Genomic DNA, 21,361 nt, shown 5'->3' with positions numbered 1-21,361 from the left:
AAGGAAAAACGCGGTGTAAATATTTGATGTCATAACTAAAGTCTTTTAAAGCTATGTACAGTAAAAGACCACAGACCTGACGGAATAACGCTTGTTCCTTGGCAAATGGGACGGCCGCTTATTTGGGACGCCACATGTGTGGACACATTGGCGCCGTCTCATCTTGCTAAGACATCATTGAAGGCTGGTGCGGCGGCTGCAACGGCCGAAACAGCAAAATGCCGTAAATATGAGAATCTGGCAAACAATTTCATATTTGCGGCTTTTGCTGTTGAAAGGCTTGGTCCCGAAGCAAAAACACTGTTTAATTTTTTTTAAGAAGCTTGCCCGTTCCACTGGTGAACATAGGGCTGGCTCTTTCCTCGGTCAAAGTATTGGCATTGCCATACAACGAGGAAAGGCAGCCAGCCTTATGGGCACCCTGCCCAATAGCAACGACTTGGGTGATATTTGTAAATATAGATTTTTAGGATTACCTACAGTAAGTTAGTTTTAGTTTATTTATTTCTGTTAATTATTGTATGTATTATTTGTTTGTTAATAAATAATTTTCACAGTAAAAATTATTTATTTGCACAGATTTACATACACATACTCATATCACACATAACATTATTTTTATGTTTTTAAATTTACAGCGCAGGTCTGAATTGTAATGCTGTAAATTTTAATTGGCTAATAAATAAATTATTAATATCATAATCCCTCTGTAATGCGTATCTCGCGCATTACTATATAGCAAAATTAATTTGTTTGGTTTTTAATAATGTATGTGAAGTTGAACCATTGTATGGGCTCGGCCGGTAAGATTGTTTTTTTGGAATCTTTTTGTATTTTTTATTTCAATTCCAAATTTTTTGTTGTGTTTTTGTGTAAAAAAAAGTTTCTCGATGAGGACTACGGCATAGATGTCGCTAGTGTCGCTGCTTAAGTGGGTAAATAAGAAACAACACAAGCTGAGATATGAGGTGCATAGGAGAAATTCGTGTCTGTATTGTTGTCCAGCGCTGGTGTAGCGGTAAAGCACACGGCACGGAATGCCGAGGACCTGGGTTCGATTCCCAGCGCTGGTCTTATTTTTCTGGTTTTTCTGTGCATCTATATTTCAGTTTGTATTTTCGATATTCTGAAACGAATTCCGTAAACATAAAGCGTTTTTTTATCAGCTAAAGCCGATTCCGCATCCACATGTGTGGGGTCCCTTAAACTTCATAATACTGACTAGACGTTCTTCACACAATCTAGATTCTTCACAAAATATGCTTGGAAAATCTAGTCATTGTAAATATTTTGGTTACGCAAAGAGACTATTTATTAAACTGTATTTCTGAGTGACTAGCTTTACCTTTGTGAGTCATAGTACAAAGCTAATGAAAAAACCTGGCCAAGAGCGTATCGGACACGCCCGAAATAGGGTTCCGTAGCCATTACGAAAAAATTAAGTAATATTTTTCTTAGGATTTCGTATTTTGTACGGAATATTCCAAGTTTATATTTTATACCTTAGGCTGCTATTTACCTACTCTTAAATTACTAATAATTCTCAAGAAAACTTAACCATTATAGTTTTCCTTGTAAGTTTGATATACTTACTACCATCCTGAATTTTTCCACCCACTGGTTTAGATTTTAGAGGGGGGGAGACGCTCGATTTTAATGAAAATTTGCACTTTAAAGTTGAATATTTTGCAAACTAATCACTGAATCGAAAAATCGTTTAGCAACCCTTAATGGTTTTAAAATACCTATCTACATACATACAAGTTCCTATACATTGCACTACTCAAATACCTACAAAAGCGAAACAATATTTTTTTTCATCTTAAAAATCGTTCTCCTACTAATATTATAAATGTAAAAGTTTGTGGGTGAGTGAGTGAGTGAGTGAGTTTGTGAGTGAGTATGTTTATTTTTTCACGCTGAAACGGCTGGATGCATTAGGATAAAATTTAGCAAAAAGTTAGTTTATAACCTGGATTAAAACACATGATACTTTTTATCCCGATATTTCCACGGGATAGGGATAAATCTCTAAATAACAACCGCTGGGCTTAGAGTTATGAAATTTGGTATGTAGATAGCTGGACATCTGGAATAACACGTAGGCTACTTTTTATCTCGATATTCCCACGGAATAGGGATAAAATTTCGAAATAACAACCGCTGGATTTAGTCATGAAATTTGGCACGCGTGTTATAATTTAACGTCCATGAAAACCACGATGTAATTTTAGGGAATTCCCACGAGAATTTTACTACAGTTTCACTGCAGTATCTAATGATTTACGGGTACGAAGCCGCGGGTAAACGCTAGTAGCATATAAAATGCGATTTTTGTTACAAAAACTTCAATTTTTATTTTATTTGTCTCACTTTTGTAAGTAAAAGTAGCAAACTTTGCGCGTTTGCAGGGTTATCTCTGAAATAACAAGATCGATTTTAATATTCTTCCACTAATAAAAAGCTACATTCAGTTGTGATCACAAAAATGCTGCTTTTTCATTGCGACATGATAAAATGGCCTTAAAAAAGAGAAAATTGCCAATTGAGCCCATTCATGGTGATGCGAACAGTACAGTTGAGGCCGCAAAGTTTTCAAATGGAGACCGGCACTTATGTCAGGCCAGTCGCTGGAAACGGTCTAGGTCATCCCGCCATCTCCGCCTTGGCCTGCGGCGGCGCCATTAGCCATCGTGGAGCAACCAGCGTGTGGTGACCTGTGCCCAACTTTCCGGGTGCATGCGGCAAACGTGGCCTGCCCAGTCCCATTTGAGCCTCGCGGTGGCTTTACCTACGTCCAGGATGCATGTTTTTAGCGCAGTGTGGTGTTTCGGAGTCGGTCCGTTCTTTTAACACCTAAAATGCTGCGCTCCATTGTTCTTTGGCAGACCTTCAGCTTGGACTTCCGAATTTCTGTCGAATTACTTATTAAATTATTTAATAAGTGCACGGTCGCTCTGCAATTAAGGGTGTGGAGTTAAACTTAAATATCATTGTGTACAATCCATTATCAATTACTGAGGGCGTTAGGGACCCATCCCTACGTCTGTTCACTTCTAATTACTTAGTAAACTCTGCTCATAGCCGACCTAACAAGTGCCTGCCAAGCATCAGCGGTCCTGCGCTCCTACTTCTGGCTGAGGTTGTGGTCTTCCGTCGTTTTAGGAGAGTGATGAAGATTGAAGACGGCTTTCAAAAATCCCTATATTTTTTATATTTTTTTGTGATTTTTGTAGGTATACATGTTAATAGAATTTTACAACTCATTGCTTTTTACTGTAATGTTACCTGTTAATATTTTTTATTGATAAATAAATAAATAAATAAATAGCTAACTCACAAAAGCTGCCAGTTACTTGGCCCTAAACAGCGGCCACACCTGGCTCCATCAATTTCCACAAACTTGCCTCCACCTCCCAGACGCCCTTTATTCAGTCCCTTTGTCTTTCTCGGACAAAGTAAACTTTTCTTAAGGTGACCTTTATCCGAAAAACGTTATTTTTGCTGAGTTCATAAGAGTTTTGGAGATTGTCTTGTTGTGGAAATGACTGTATGGCTCTTGAAACTTAGCAGTGTTGGATTTTTCCAAGTTTCGTGCGTTATTAGTTACTAAGCTTATCTCGCTGTAAGTAATAATTTCTAGGGTCATAACTTATACATTATCCTTTATAGGCTCATTTAAAATTTCATATACATTTTAATTTTAGGGCTCTGCTTCAAAACAAAAATAAATCTAATACCTTTTAACGAGCAATTCATGCATATATAATCAGAATCTCGGAAACGGCTCCAACGATTTCGATGAAATTTGGTATGTGGGGGTGTTCGGGGATGACAAATCGATCTAGCTAGCTTGGTCTTATTTCTGGGAAACAATTTCAAATGAAAGAGCCTGTTGTGGGAATCTCAAATATACTTTAAAAATTTAAATATTTGAAGTTATTTAAAAAAATAGACCTCCGCTCCGGGTCGTACCTGGTTCAGCAGGTGGCGCTGGCCATACAGCGGGAAATGCGGCTGGCATTATGGGCACCTTTGAGCCGGGTACGACGCGGAATGGTGGTTTTTAGGTTGTAAGTAGTTTAGGTCTTAGTTTGTAGGTTATATTATAAGTTTAGGTTAATTTTTTTTCTATCAATTGATCTATGTATATTTTGTGATTTTCAAATAAATATTTTAAGGGAAAAAATAGACGAAATTTATTATTTTCTATCCTTTTATCATAGAAACTAATGTGCCTAATATTTTGATTTTGATAATCTTAATACTTGTTTTGTTTTTCTTATTCGAATTTTATCCCAATTTTTGTAAATCATCATTTATGAAACAGCCTTCTGTAATATATCTTTCCTGTACGACCTCCCCTTAAGCATTCGTATCAAGTTGATTTGTGATTCAATTAGTAGATGTAATGTAGACGGGTAAATCGTCAGACGTAACTGACTTTGGTAGTTGGCTGTTGTTTACACTATTTGGGGAATTATGAACTAGTACATTGTGTCTTAAAGGCGGTAAATAAGGAATTACGAACGAGAGTCTATTAGAAGCCCGAAGTCGAAGACTGAGACTGAAATCAAATTAGGCAATGTTGGGGCCAGAGGGCATAGTTGAAGCAGTTTACGGTAAATGAAAGAAATGTGCACCTTACCGTGGCCCTTATGGATACTAAATTAGTAATTTGAGAAACGCACCTCTAGATCAAGAGTATAACCAACTTAAAATGTTACATACACCATCTACCATCTTGATCTAAATTTCATTCAATGTATAAATTAATATGGTGGATTATCTTGAGTTAGTATTCTTGATCGTAGAGTGCGTAATCTTCATTGATAATGATAATTTTTACTGATAATGATAGACGATTTGAAATAATTACACTTTTTTTCTGTAGCTATGATTTTTTTACGTGAAACAAAATGAGTTTCCAGCTTGGTTAACACTAGAGTAGTTTTAGTTAGTTTCATATCACATTTTAGATCCCAGTACTTTCACGGAGGGGAGGAAGGAAAGGAGAAAAGCATTATTTAAAAAGAATCGGTCAAGTGCGAGTGCGAGTGACTTGCGCATGAAGGGTTCCGCACCTCCGTATAATGTTTTAAAAACAAATAGTTCAGTAATAATTTTTGTAAAAAATTCTAATACAAGCTTTTTTGCTGGCGGTACTTTTTGCCCCTGGTTACCAAAGTAGGTAGTCAAGATTGGTTTTTTGGAATCTTTTTGTATTTTTTTTCTGGGTTCGATTCCCAGTGATGGTCTTGTTTTTCTGGTTTTTCTGTGCATCTATATTTCAGTTTGTATTTTAAATTTAAAGTAGGTAGTTGTCAAGACGAATCAGATGAGACCAAAATCGATGCGATCGTGTAGTTTTATTACAGAGTTCCTATGGCCAACATCTAACTTCATCATCAGATCAGCTCTACGTCATAATAATATTGCATTGTCATCGGATTTATACATGCATGCAAAATTTCAGCTCAATTTGTTGAAGATATCCACTTCAAATTTAAGTTGAACATCATTAAATTTAAAAGGTAAATATTCAAACGACATAGCTACCCGTTGCTAGGCGACTCGGTCGCCTTAGCAACGGCTAATAACGCCTAGCCACCAAAAAACGCTGAAAAAAACACGTTTCTTGTATGACGACCCCCTTTAATTTGTAACTACTTTATTTTTAGTATTTGTTGTTATAGCGGCCACAGTAATACATAATCTGTGAAACTTTCAAGTGTATATCTTTTACGGCTTAAGAGATAGAGCCCTGTGACAGACGGACAGACAGACAGACAGACAGACAGACAGCGGAGTCAAAGTCAAAGTCAAAGTCAAAATATCTTTATTCAATTTAGGCCATAACAAGCACTTATGAATGTCAAAAAAATCTACCACCAGTACGGAAAACCTCTGCTGAGAAGAATCCGGCAAGAAACTCAACGAGGTATTTTTTTTAAACAGTATACATTATTATTAAATGATATGTATACATCACAAGTATTTAACACAACTTTATTTTAACACAGTAGGTTCGCTATTTGAAGGGATCGCTAATGCGGATCGGAATTATTTCCAAATGTCCCTGTCCATAATATAATCATTAACTTTATAATACGCCTTTGATATTAATGTCTTCTTGACAATAGATCTGAATTTTGTATCCTTTTCATTTGTAATATTTTTTGGAATTTTATTATAAAAACGTATGCAAGAGTCTCAGTAATAGGGTCCCGTTGGCACCCTTTGGGTACGGAACCCTAAAACTGAGATTCTAAAAACAAGCCCTTTCATTTGATTTGTGAAACCTAATTAAAATGCCTTTTTTTAGCCTGTTAAGGTGTACCAGTGATGGGCAAAGGCCTCCCCTCTTTTTCGCCGTTCGTCTCTATCAAGAACAGCTATTCATAAATAGATTTATTAAAAAAACAACATAAAAACCATTTAAATTAATAAATTAAATCTATTTAGATAAAACTTAAATTTAATGCCGTTAAAATAAGATAACTAGAAATAAGTAATTTAGTTTTATAAGAAAGAGAAATTTAAGTATGTGTACCTAGCAATTAGTAACTAATTAATTTATAAACTATAAGATGAAAAAGTAGTTTGGTTAAATATATTTTTTTTATATTTAAATTTTTATACATAATACTATCCTAAACTTAAAATATTTACATTAAATAAAAAATAAAATAAAAACAAAATCCTAAAACTAAAACAAATTACTAGTAGTCCCGAAGATGCTGGCACCGTTTCCTCTTTGATTTGTTACATGTGATAGTTCGCAAAGTTATTCTTTCTAATTTATCCTCGAAAAGGAACTTCCAACGTTTAAATTTCATTTATTTTCTTTCACGTTTGTCTTGGAGTTACTGAATTATAATTATTAAGGGGCTGTTTCACCATCCATTGATTTGTGTTAACTGGCGGTTAGCTGTGATGCCGTCTCTATTTGTTTTGTTCGAATAGACGGAGACGGCATCACATTTAACCGTCGGTTAACGCTAATCAATGGATGGTGAAACAGCCCCTAAGTGTACAGTTACCAGCACCAATATATGACAACAAAGCATACATAAATATCTGATAAGTACACGATTCTACTTCTAAGGGCCGCTAGACATGTCAGATATTTTTGCACGCTCAGCTGTGGCAGATAATGCAGGTGGCGCGGTACATAATTTCCAACTCAATCGGTTCAGTAGTTTCAGGGAAAATTAGCTAGACTGAAAGACATAGAAGGGATCCTATAAAAACGTTCCTTTTTTTTCTGCCGAGTTTATAGAACTCTAAAAGTGTACTGAAACACCGCAATAAACAGTTTTTCATTTAGTCAGAAGCAAACATCCAGGGGATTGCGACCGTACAAACTAACTGTAATACACTCCGAGGCTCAATTTCCGACGGTATTAATAGAAACAAATGAATTTCGCTTCTTAGCCTACCGTCACACCGTGTTCTGTGACTGTTGTAGAAGTTATAATATATACGTAAGGGAAAAGGCAGGTATTGTATAAAAACAAAAGAACAAACTCAGTTGATAGACATTGCGTTAGTTAGGTAGTTTATGTATGTGATATGACGGCGAAAGTATAAGGGTTGCTTGTTAGAAAACAGTAAAATACAACAACAAAAATTTCAACATCAGGACGCAGCTAGTAACAGCACTGAGGACACGTCATCATCATCATCAGCCGAAAGACGTCGACTGCTGAACAAAGGCGTTGCACATTGTGGCGTTCTAAGGGGGAGCCCTAGACTGCCACAATGAGCGACAACTCGCCACTTGCATCCACCGGTTTCCGGCCACTCTCACGATGTCGTCAGTCCACCTGGTGGGAGGCCTCACAACGCTTCGTCTTCCGGTTTGTGGTCGCCACTCGAGGACTTTTCTCCCCCAACGGTTATCTGTTGCCACTTCAACTTGCATATTTTTCCAGCTACTCGTATTCTATCGCGCAAAGAAATTCCAAGCATAGCTCTCTCCATAGTTCGTTGCGTGACTCTGAGCCTCTCTAAAAGGTCAACAGGAATACGTTTTTCATAATACACTGAGCGGAAAAAAATCTCGCCCTCAAATGTATGCAGAATCGGTAATTTTGTACGATGGGTGGGCCAAATTTTGTGCCGCTGAGTATAAATCGGTGTAAACAGGATCCCGAAAAGTTGCTAACCAGTTTCCGCACGTTCGGGTATAATCGGGACTTGTCGAGTTTCCCGAAAGGGCGGATATCTGCCTGGTTTTGTTATTTAGAGGTTCAATTGACCGATTAAACTTTTACTTACGAAGTCATTAAAACTGCTGTGTTAGAATAAAATGACATAGAGCCATACGAAGTTGTGCAATCGTTGTTCGGGACGATACATGGATAGGCAGGTACATCAAAACTAAGTTTTTTTTTTAGTTTTTAAAGACATATTGCATTTTATAAAAAAAGTATATTTCAGAATCATTGAAGTAGCAAAATGTTTGTACCTAGGTAACGAGTCCGTGCTTTAATGCCATATATTTGCGCTGCACCTCCTTTTTTTTTAATGTAAGCTGTGCAAACGTATACTGGTGTAGGTATAATGTTTTAGCAAATATGACAAAAAGCCTTGCGCCCAACGCCTTTCTTTTGCAAGAAAGATACTTTTATAACATTTTTCACTCACAGCCATGATCTGGAAAATATGCATTTCAATTTCCACGCTTCTTGCATAATTCCTTCTATTTGTCTGCTATTACTGTCCCGTTGTTTATTCTCGGATGCATGCAAAGGGGCGGAAAGTAAACAGGGATGATATATGATGCAGATCAGGACTTTATACAGGCTGGTGTTGGGCTTGTTTACTTTTGATATTAAAGGTTTTTTTTTATTTGACTGGATGGCAAACGAGCAAGTGGGTCTCCCGATGGTAAGAGATCACCACCGCCCATAAACATCTGCAACACCAGGGGTATTGCAGACGCGTTGCCAACCTAGAGGCCTAAGATGGGATACCTCACGTGCCAGTAATTTCACCGGCTGTCTTACTCTTCACGCCGAAACACAACAGTGCAAGCACTGCTGCTTCACGGCAGGATTAGCGAGCAAGATGGTGGTAGCAATCCGGGCGGACCTTGCACAAGGTCCTACCACCTGGTTACAGCTCATTACAGCCACCCGGCACCCGATCAACACCACCTCGCCTCGAGCGGTTAGTATTCTTCATATGGATTTGTATGGGTATGCGCTCACTACATCAACTCCACGGAACAGAAAAACTAGTGGAAATGTCAAGCAGCCGCTTCTAAAATCTACATTTCCGCACGGAAAGAGTAAAAGATTGAATAGATTTTTAAGTTCAAGCCCATATGACGAATTGCAAAAGGTTCGTGCGGCCGACTCGCCAGTTTAGTCCACGGTTGGAAAACGCTGCTACGCGCTACGAACTACTCGCTACGAGCTACTGCTGTAGTATTTCATCGCAATTTTAGTGTAAAGTTAGGGCTTATAGATTTACAGCCTTATTCATAAAAAATCCTTAATTGAGGTTTGATCGGTCTGTTACTTAGCAGACTGATTAAGCTTGTTAGACGGTTGTCAAGAAGTATGATTCATAAACGCTTGCTAGCAGTCTGCTAGTTGTTGAGCTGCTGATAGACGGATTAGACGCGTTATGAATTGTCCCGTGATATTTATTATTATTATTATTATTATTATGTGGCCACCTTGACAAATCAAAGACAAAAAATGGCCTAATCGATAATTAAAAAAAAAATTGACAGCAGTGACAGCAAATTACCAGGAAAAAAAATAAAAAGCGAGATGTTTGTTTTCCCGCCATTTCCGATCCGCATGTTTATGTTGTGCAAAAAGCCATAATTATGTTAATCATCCTTATTTTTTTTCATATTTCTTGTTAATTTATTGTTGCTAATTTAGAGGATTTTTAAATACAAATTCCTGAAAATAAATTTTCCTGTTTTTTTTTAATCTGCCTAGCCCTGCCTTCACTATAAATATCTTCGGTACCTATGGTTTTTTGCTCTAGTCAAAGTCAGCTGTTCAAACTTGTGGCGGCCATTTTGTGACTTAGCAGAGAGATAAAGGAGGGTCTACGGTCCTCTAACTTTAGCAGAGCCTTGATCGACTGATTAGCGCTAACAGACGTTTATGAATCATGTTTTTTAGCATCGGGCCTTCAAGGAGCCTTCAAGGAAGCTCTAACTTTTTATGAATAAGGCTGTTAGAGCTGGGCACGTAGGGTTAGAAACTTGGCTCTACAAGAGAACTGATTACTTTTTGACAGTGCGAGCTACACGGTCTCGTCTTGGCAACATTTAACATGAAATGTTTTTGTGGGATCTTAATGTATTCACATGGAGCTCATTTTACAATGCTATATATATACAATTTTGAACATGAAACTACCGTGAGACTCACTCATATTAAATATATTGACCCGGATAACTCACGTCTTAAATCGAGTTTAGCTCGACATGTTTCGGGCTAATCCGTACATCCGTAATCGTGTATCCGAAACATGTCGAGCTAAACTCGGTTTAAGACGTGAGTTATCCGGGTCAATATATTCTATATATATACGTCTACAAAATTTGACACCTATTAGTAAATAGCGAAACTAACTTGACAATCTTGACATTCTCGTCAAATTAGTTCCGCTAGTCAGGGTGATGTGGCGCTACGTAGCTGCACAATGGACTCTCAGCGATATATATAAGTATAACGTTGATTTAAAATTCTAATTAATGTTACCGGTTCAAAAGTTATTACCTTTTTTCGAATAGAAGCTAATGACCAATAAGCGCCAAGATTTCAAAGTGTGTGTCCAATGCGCATGTGCGCATTTCCGGCGACACGGGTTTCGGTACAAGTTGAAGCTTTTGGCAGTTCCGCTAGTTTTTTCTGTTTCGTGATCAACTCCGTAGCGTCACCGGATCGCTTCACTCGCGAGGTTGCCACGCGCGAACGAACGGCGAGTGGAATGGACACTCGCTTCCCGCATGCTTGCGAATACAAATACACTAACATACAAACTCACACACTTTCGCATTTATAATATTATAAAGTATAAAGTATGGTCCCGCGTGGGAACTATGGCCCAAGCCCTCTTGTTCTGAGAGGAGACCTGTGCCCAGCAGTGGGAGGCTGGGATGATGATGATGATGATAAAGTATGGATAATATGGTGTTTGATGACAGAAGCACCTAAGTATGCCAAATTTAAGCTCAATCAGATAACAGAAAGTGGTACGAATATGGTTTGCAAATTTTGAAACCATGATTACAGGCAAAGTTACAAATATACAAACGATCCAAGTTAAATAAAAGCTTGCAATAAAGGCGCTGACTTAGACTGACGTAGTGATTCTAACTATTTTCTCCGATACACAATCGACTGCTACTATATGTATATACCGCCGGCGGTGTAATGGCTAGTAGGTGGTAGAGCGGTTGTCAAACATGTGTCGATTCTGTGACGTACTTTTTACTATTAAAGTAAACTGAGCTCTAATAGTCCCTTTGGTATCCAAACGCCGTAAGGCATTCAAATATCCACCGTTCCTTCACAAAGTTTAGTCATTATGCGACCCAAATAAAGCAGAGCTCGTTAAAATTGCTGTTAATACAAATAAAGGGAAGAAGTAATTTGCGAAACCGCGAATGTCGTATTAAAATTAATGTTTGATTACATACTGGAAGCCTCAAAGTACTATTGTTGGGGTGTGTCATATGTTGATGATAATGTTCTTTCTCGCACACAAATTTTACGTTTGTCCTGAATATAACAAAGGCCTAGTGGTTTGACCTATCGCCTCTCAAGCAGAGGGTCGTGGGTTCAAACCCCGGCTCGCACGTCTGATTTTTTGAAATTCATGTACGGAGTTACATTAGAAATTTACCACGAGCTTTGCGGTGAAGGAAAACATCGTGAGGAAATCTGCACACGCCTGCAAAGCAATTCAATGGTGCGTGTGAAGTTCCCAATCCACAATGGGCCCGCGTGGGAACTATGGCCTAAGCCCTCTTGTTCTGAGAGGAGGCCTGTGCCCAGCAGTGCGACGTATATAGGCTGAGATGGATATCAAAGGAAACCTCACGCCTATGAAATCAACTTTTTTCAAATGTACCTACCTTAACATTATAACATAATGATTGACTGACAGGATATATTATACCGACTAACAGCCTTATTCATAAAAACTCCTTAATAGAGGTTTGATCGGTCTGTTACTTAGCAGACTGATTAAGCTTGTTAGACGGTTGTCAAGAAGTATGATTCATAAACGCTTGCTAGCAGTCTGCTAGTTGTTGAGCTGCTGATAGACGGATTAGACGCGTTATGTTGGCCATATTGACAAATCAAAGACAAAAAACGGTCTCATCGTTAATTTTAAAAAAAATTGACAGCAAATAAGCAGGAAAAAAAAATGCGAGCTGTTTGTTTTCCCGCCATTTCCGATCCGCATGTTTATGTTTAAGTGCAAAAAGCCGTAATTATGTTAATCATCCTATTTTTTTTTTAAAGTAGTAAAGTAGCAGTAATAATTACCTGCTTAATTAAATAGATTTTTAAATACGAATTCCTGAAAATAATTTTTCCTGGTTTTTTTTTAAATTTTTGCGTCTTCACCCTTCACTAAAAATACCTCCGGTATGGTTTTTTGCTCTTGTCAAAGTCAGCTGTTCAAACTTGTGGAGGCCATTTTGTGACTTAGCAGGGAGATAAAGGAGGGTCTACGGTCCTCTAACTTTAGAGCCTTTATCGACTGATTAGCGCTAACAGACGTTTATGAATCACGTTTTTTAGCATCGGGCCTTCAAGGAGCCTTCAAGGAGGCTCTAACTTGTTATGAATAAGGCTGTAAGTCACGGAGTTAAAGGCTTGCGATTTATCAAACATGTACTCTAATTATTATAGAAGTTCACTAAGGATTTTTACTGATGATATTTTTAGAACTAGCTCATTTTTCATTTTTCTGCGAGGGTGAAGCCGTGGGCTGGGCGTAAACGAGTACGTGATCAAATGAAAATTGAAGATAACACGCCCCAGCAATATTCATTTTAGTAGGTAATGAAATGAAGAAGAAAATATAAAAAAATAAACTGAGCAAAAATAAAACAGGAGTGTATTATTATAAACTTTCCAAATCACCCACGTGTGGAAATAAAAGGTACAAAATGGCGCAAAACAGCTCACTCAACCTAAATGTGTTAATCGTCATAGTAAAAATCAATATACGAACATACACTCACCTACTTACCTGTACTATTATTACACAGAAAAAAAAGATCTCTTCAACCAAATAAACCTATTTCGTTCAAGACATATCCTGTTTTCTATATCAGGAAGACACAAATTGCTTGTAATAAGACATAAAATGTTTCGAAGTTTATTACTTCCTCCAACTATTAAATCTCTTTTTGCAAGTCATAAAACACTCTTTTTTTAAAAAAAATATGTTTATTCCAAGAGTGAGACTGTTTTGTTTCATGAAAATTGTTATTCAGAAACAAATTCACAAATTCTTAACACAAAGAAGTATTGTCTCTTAATTGCATTATAGTTATATTACTCATAATAAGAATTTTCACCTCAGCACCTCAAACAGGCAGGTTTTGCTATGAGAAATCAGTGAGCAAAATCGCATTTTGCTCACTCCGTGAGACAAAGTAACTTTTTAATTATTTTTTTAAATGCTGAGTACAGTGTTGGGTCTACTCACTGAATTCCAAATATTTGAACTTTACTTTGATCTGTCATTTCACTTCAACTCGAAAAAAGCAAGAGATAGGATTAAATTTGTCGATTACAAACTTAAATTAAATTTTTGGTATTAAAAATATATCGAAATATTTCCAAAATGTAAATTTTCCTGATCTTTTAATAAAGTATGCAACCTCGTTGCACGAAAGCCGCTTCTCTTGTTTTTTTTTTTATAAAAGAATTCCGTATACTGCCTCTACAGTATAATTATTATTTGTTAAATTGAATGATTTTTTAACAAATCTATTTATGTTTATGTAATAGAAATCTTAATAAAAATCATATTTAAAGGTTTAATTGTTCAACCTTTTTCAATTACCCCGAGATGAGGCTTTTTGCAGTATTAAAAAATAAGTGTGACATTAGTACAAGAAGTTAAGATTGCATGTTATGAGTATGCGATTTGTATTGTAGCTACTGGACTCTTTTTATGGTTTTAAATGTAATTATTATATTTGATAATAATCGGATTCTATTAAAAAAAAATGTGTTTTATTTTGTAAAACAGGTAGGTATATGTGGTTTTATTCTTATGCTACATTTAAATTATGTTCTCGCTGCTGAGGTGAAATTGTATGTGTCACACGAGACCAAAGTTTTTTTGCATCTCGTGTATTTCAATCCCTTGCTGATCTCAGGATTCTAACCTAGAATCACTCGCTAACGCTCGTGATTCAATTATAGAATCCTTCGCTTACTCGGGATTGAAAATCAACACTCTCAACAAAAACACTTTGCTCTCTTGTTGCACAAATAACTATTGTCAGTCTCGAAATAATGACTAACAGTACTTGGAATTAAATTGTTGTTTCTTAATGTGAAACAGTGTTACTTATATCAAGTAACTTTAGTTCTTGGTTTCATATTCACCCAATTACTTTAAAGATGATATTTCTTAATGTGAGAATTAAAACTCTTGAATTGAAACAATCAGTCTCAAAGTAATGACTTCCAGTACTTGGAATTAAATTGTTGTTTCTTAATGTGAAACAGTGAGTATCAAACTGAACTTTACTTTAACTTGTACCAAGTAACTTTAATTCTTGGTTTGATATTCACCCAATGACTTTAAAGATGATAATTTCTTAATGTGAGAAGTAAAATTTCTTGAACCAAAACAATTATCTTTTAAATTTATAAATATTCAATCTCTAATCAAAACATCTTTCTTATTAAACCAAGAAAGAATATTACTTGAAATAAATAGTTTAAACTTTTTATTGAAGTCAGTAAATGTTTTGGTTTAATACTTGAATCTTTATCCAAGTAATGGAATCTTTTGGTTTGATTTCATTGTTATCTTGAGTAGAGAGTATTGTATTTTGAAGTAAGATATATTTATCTCTTGCTTCAAGTCCATTGTTTATTGTAGTAAGATATATCTATGTCTTGCTTCAAGTCCATTAATTTTTGAAGTAAGATATATTTATATCTTGCTTCAAGTCCATTGTTTTTTGAAGTAAGATATATTTATGTCTTGCTTCAAGTCCATTGATACTTGTTGGGAGAGGTTCGATTTTTTCCTGTAATTCTGGAAATATTTGAATCGAGAAACAGTAAGTCAATACTTTACACCTGTAAGTTTTAGTAACGTAAGCAGCATCCGTAATGAACTTATGACAAATTTAATTTACTAAAGTAAATGCCTTTGTAAGTAGCTTACCGTAAACTTTCACTACTCACGTAAGTACGGTAAGCTACTTACAAAGGCGTTAACACTAGTAAATTTGTCGTAATTTCGTTACGGAAGCTGCTTACTTTACTAAAACTTACAGGTGTATGTGGCCTAACTGCAAAATTAAATGAGGTTGTTGCAATTATTAGTATTACTGATCTTCCACACCAGCAATATTAATAATAGCGCAACTAAACTTTTTATTAATTATATTCTCATTGGCAATAAGCGAAATCTGGATAAGCCTTTCATATAAACATAATTGTACCGAATAAATTCCTGCCTTTGCCTACATATTGTTTAATTAGCTAAATACACGTTTAGTTTTTAGAAAACTATCCAGAATTACACAAAAAAACTGTGACGTTGGACACTGACAAAATAAACGAAATACGTAATAGAGAAAGTAATAGATGTATTTATTATACGAAAAACAATCACTAACCTATGATCACTAATTAATGATTATGAAAATGACAAAAATTATACATAAATTTTCCTTCCATGTACTTATCATCACTGGTGTCCCCTTGTTTTATATACAGACAGATTTTTCACATAATTTAATTTTATAGAAATTAATTCCCATATTCTCATTTCATAGAATGATCAATTCACATACCATCTTGAATCATATACAAACGTTTCATAGATGTTTCATTTCATAGAAAGCTATTTTCACATTTCAGGATAAATTTATTGATAGTTAAATAGGTTAGGTTAGATTTATATTTCAATCAAAAAGTTAAGAAAATAACCCAGAAAATAGCTTTCTATGAAATGAAACATCTATGAAACGTTTGCATACGATTCAAGATAGTATTTGAATTGATCATTCTATGAAATGAGAATATGGGAATTAATTTCTATAAAATGAAATTATGTGAAAAATCTGTCTACAAAACAACGTGCAACCATCATCACTAGGTACATTCAGTAGCAGAAGTGAATAAAAGTATGTGGAGCTCAAAATAATCCTCACGCTCTCTTTTCCTTGGCAGTATATAATAGTCGTGTGTAGATAGACCATTTTGAGCTCCACAACGGCTCATCGACTTCTATTACTGACTTGACAAAAAATATTTCTTTAGTGGTTTAATTTACATCAACATGATTATGATTTACTTAAGTATTAATAATTATTAATAAGTCACTGGTGATTAAGAATTAAAATACAAACTAACTTTAGCCTCGGACCAAAAAAAGAAAATGAGGAGTCTTGTAATTGCAAGTAACTTAAATAACTCCCTCTAGGGATCACTATTTTGAACAATAACAGGTGCGATATTACTCTATGAAGAACAGTATCACGCCTGTCTTTGTTCAGAACAGTGACCCTAGAAGGAGTTATATAGGTTGGTTGTAAATAACCAGATAGTTCTAATCACAAGACTCACCTTATAGACATACTAGGTAATTCTGCGAACAATAAAATGTAAATGTAGTAGTGATCGCCCCTTTAGTTTTATACAACATTACACCCTATACCCTACACAATAGATTTGCGGTGACACAACAGGCAATTCTTTACAGCATTGTGAATGCCATCGTTGAAATAAAATTTTATTTGTAAAAAAAATGAATTTTTAATTTTTTATTCACTATTGATAAAGTAATAGATGTATTTATTATAGTCGTATACTACTCAAAAGAAAATAAGAGCCACCAGTAATTTGGTCGTTACGTGAAATTTATATTAAACAGTAATAAACTTATTTAAAAATAAATTGTGTAGTTAATTAAGCTAGCAAACATTTAATTAATTTGTCAATTGTTTCACTTATTTGGATTAATATGAAATCAGTCATACAATAAACCAGAAATATGCAGGTGGCTTATATTATTTTGAGCAGTATACGAAAAACAATCATATACATTAAAATTACATATTATCACAACCTCGAAAAATTAAAATTCCGAATGATTAAAATTCAAAACCTCATTTGTCCGAATGCATTTTTTTCTGAAACTGTAAATATTTCAGGATTTATTTCAGGACCATCGTGTAGAACCCTTTAGGTTAGGTTAGGGTTGTTATATAAAAATCCTGAAATATTTACAGTTCCAGAATAAAATGCATTCGGACAACTTTTCGCAACATTTCGGGCAACTTTTGTAGTTGACGTGGCGTTGCAAAGGTTAATAACTTATCTATTTACTAGTCATCTATATGGTTAGCAGTTAGTATTATGTGCATGACAGGTTGCGCACTTAATCTCAATAAAATTAAATAAGTCCGGCGTGAATAAAAACAAAGTACTCTGTGGCTCTATTATTGACCAAATAACAAGTTTTAATTAAAACCGGACTATCTCCTCATGCGTGTCATGTCTCTACATCGACATTGGCAAAATACTCCTTGCCAAAACAGCAAGGGTGAAAGCCATTAAAAAAAAGCCTACTGATTTATCATACAAATAGTACTGCTTCTTCGTCGGAGAAATATTACTCAGATTCGGATAGGAACATTGCAGACTATTATTATTACAGAGTATTACGGCTCTCACACATAGTATACATTTACTGTAAAAATAATGTAAACAATTTCAATGATTTGTATAGTGCATAGCAAAATAAATATTTAATTACCAGCACATGTCCTTTGGCATCTTTTAATATTGGCCAATTTTCCAAAAAATCGTGTATTGTTGGAAAAATGTGTTCCTGTCCTATCCTGTATTTTCTAGTTTTTTTTCCATCTCAAGACGACCTCATCCCATGGCTCATTGTTATTTTTCAACCACAAACAGTCGTCATCGTGAGCAGCATCTGAATAAAAAACGAATTAAAGTCACAATATTAATAAAAAAAAAAAAATTATAGGCACAAGAGGCATTTCACCTTAGCAGTCTAGATTGGCAACACATCTGCAATCCCTTTGGGGTTGCGGATGTCTATGGGCAGCGGTGATCAGTGATCACTTAGCATCAGGTGATTCACTTAATTGTTTGCTTTCCTTATTGTATAAAAAAAAAGTTAATTATATATATCTTATAGTCAAGGACACCAATATGTATATATACCACAGACTGAAACAAAAATAGGTATGTACAGTCAGGGATTTTAATTATTAGGCCACTTTAGGAATTTTAATTTAGTTGTTTGCTATACTATTGAGCTGGCTAAAATGTAAATGCTTGTGAATGCCATAATACTGCAAATTTAAAAAACTTCACAGTGGCCTAACAATTAAAATCCGTGACTGTACACAGATATTATTGTACAATAAAGTGATATACATACAAATATCAGTGACACAGGACATGTAACAAACACTCGGGATAAAATTAACTATGACACAAAAAAAAAAAAAAACGAAAATCGGTTCATCCGTTTGGGAGATAGATACCACAGACAGATACACAGAGACACGTTAAACTTATAACACCCCTCTTTTTGCGCCGGGAGTTAAAAATAGTGCAAAATTTCAACGAAATTGGTCCAATGAATTAGCCGTGGAAAACATAAATACAGTATAATTACAAACCTATCATCAAGGAAAGATTTTTCGGCTCATTCTCCAGCTCATTTTCTGGTATTCTCTGTGTTGATTTTGGCCTCCGGTGTTTCTCTCCAGATATATACAGCAGGTTCCGAACTTTATCAACTAATTTGCCTTTAGCCGGAATATATTTTCCACTGATAGACTTTGCAGTTGGAACCGCTCTCATGAAATAAGTCCCAATGTTTTCGCTTGGAAAGAGAGATACAATCCTTGCTGCAATCAAGTTGTAATCCTCTGCTCTTAGTTTACTGAAAATGAAAGTAATATTTTAATTACTTTGTATTTCGAAAACAAAGTTATGTACTAACATGCAACTACAATCTAAATACAACTACTATACAAACATTGTACAAAACTACTATAATTAAGGACTTGAGCCTGGGTCTGATAAGAAAAACCGGTCAAGTGCGAGTCGGACTCGCGCATCAAGGGTTCCGAAGAAATTTGTCTTGTCTGTCTGTCCGTCTGCCACAGCCAATTTCAATACGAACAATCAAACAAACAATCACTCAAACAAATCTTTCCTCTTTATTATTTTAGTATGAAAAACTTATGAGCCTATGACATTTCAACATATTTCTTTAAGTCTGTTTTTACCAAAAATTGGCAAAAAACAGACGTTAAACGCTAATTTACCTCCCAAAACGGCCTCTCATGTTTAAAACTCATTAATTTATGTTACAAGTTTTGTCTTTGGGTCCCCGACTTACATATGTGTACCAATTTTCAACTTGATTGGTTTATTCGTTTCGGAGAAAATTGGCTGTGACAGACGGACAGACAGACAAGACAAATTTGTTCGGAACCCTTGATGCGCGAGTGATGTGAAGTGATCCTTTAAGGGTTCCGTTTTTCCTTTTGAGGTACGGAACCCTAAAAACAAATGTTGTCAAGTATTGCAATAGCAGTCTGTTGTCAAAACTGTATCATTATGAATGACTGAAACCTGAACTAAACTTTACTTAGGTATACAAAGATCTAAATTCTAACTAGGAGGATACCTCAAGGCAAGCATAATATGAATAATAAGAATATGGGCTGGTCATATCTAGGATAACAGTGGAAAGATAAGAGTCATAGGACACTGAGTGCAGACAGTGCGGACTTACAGAGGCAAGCAGGTTTACTGGATAAAGGTGGCATGAGACAGGAACACGGTAGGAACTGGAGAAGGATATTTTGTAGGATTCAGCATAAAACTTCGCTAATATAATAAAAGTGAAGTTTTTTTTTGTTCTACAATATCTACTACTTTATAACTGAATTTGTTATTACTTGTTCACTATATATGTATATATATGTTTTATAATAATGTCTACAAGTATATTGCGTTTCTTAGCATTGAGACATTGATATCTTTTATAATAATTAAGAATGCTGCTTCCATGGGCAGATGTTTGCAACAGTGTGTTGATGTCAAAATCCGGAAGAGGGGTCTATTTATGTCCTCTAAAATATTTTGTGATGTCATCCAGAATTGGAAGACTTGAGAAACTGTCTCCTGAGACTTCTTTGTTAGTTCTAGCAGACGAATGTGATTCATGATTGGTGTAAACTGTGTTTTCAGATAATGCTTCAGTAGTAGCAACGGACTCCAACAAATCTTGAATATTGTTTCTTAATATAATTCTTTGTCCTATGTGAGGACATAGTTCCTTGAGATAAGTATCTGTCAAATCCTTGAAGTCTCTATAGATATGTCATTATCTAAAAAAATATAATAAATATCATTAGTTTAGACTACGGCAAAGACCAAACCGAGAGACTGGCTGTGCATTTTAGCAGTTTGCCGCTATAGATACAACCTAGGCTGTATGTGTTATGACGTCAACACTTCTTACACATCTAATTCTTTTTACTCACCTCATCATTTAGCCACGAATACGAGTACATAAGCCCTGTTTACCTATATAATATTCACCTGAGGCCTGAGACCCGAGACCCTAGCCACAGTTGGTTTATCTATCCATTTTATATATTTCCTTGGAGTCATTGGTAGATAAAATGGGTCGATAAACCTTACCGTGCTAGGGCTGGAGAAACCGACTATTCTCGTCGATAATCAGATAATCTTGGCATTAAATCAAGATAAGCATTACGTTGCGGATATAATATTCGATTCTTAAGACTGTTTACTATATAACAAACCTGCTAACTAAAGCTTGAATCTACGAATGCAAGTAACTAATTAATAACAAGATTACATTAAATTGGAATTTGGATTAGATTTGGGTATTTACCAAGGAAATTCTTGATGATTTCTTCAGAAATGCTCCATTTCCTTAGAAGAAGGACTGTTTCGTCCATTTTACCGGAGATCATAGGTCGCGTGGCAAAGTATAAGCGAAACTTCTATTGTGGAAGTCAGCCTAGGACAAAACACAAATATAAGAACACAAAAGAATGGTCAAGCGAGACCTAATTACTTAT

General features: G+C 35.5%; 2 protein-coding genes across 26 annotated transcripts in view; one reads left to right on the top strand and one right to left on the bottom strand.

The window, feature by feature from the left end:
- Positions 1 to 21,361, top strand: part of Trpm (transient receptor potential cation channel, subfamily M) — a 343,650-nt gene that overhangs the window by 200,893 nt on the left and 121,396 nt on the right. The window lies entirely within an intron of this gene.
- Positions 17,881 to 21,261, bottom strand: LOC141435262 (uncharacterized). 2 transcript variants are annotated; one of them, XM_074097945.1, is made up of 3 exons: positions 20,795 to 20,871; positions 18,914 to 19,179; positions 17,881 to 18,195 (listed from the first exon to the last, which is right to left on the bottom strand). In XM_074097945.1, exons 1-3 carry the CDS (start codon positions 20,800 to 20,802, stop codon positions 18,110 to 18,112), a joined length of 360 nt encoding a protein of 119 aa, XP_073954046.1. In that variant the 5' UTR covers positions 20,803 to 20,871; the 3' UTR covers positions 17,881 to 18,109. The 2 variants fall into 2 exon arrangements, 1 of the variants encoding a protein (XP_073954046.1); XR_012452127.1 differs by lacking the exon at positions 20,795 to 20,871 and adding an exon at positions 21,172 to 21,261 and having other exon boundaries at positions 17,991 to 18,195.

The sequence above is a fragment of the Choristoneura fumiferana genome, chromosome 14 (assembly GCF_025370935.1).
Source record: "Choristoneura fumiferana chromosome 14, NRCan_CFum_1, whole genome shotgun sequence".
Taxonomy (NCBI): domain Eukaryota; kingdom Metazoa; phylum Arthropoda; class Insecta; order Lepidoptera; family Tortricidae; genus Choristoneura; species Choristoneura fumiferana.
This window is presented reverse-complemented; position numbering and strand designations above follow the sequence as displayed.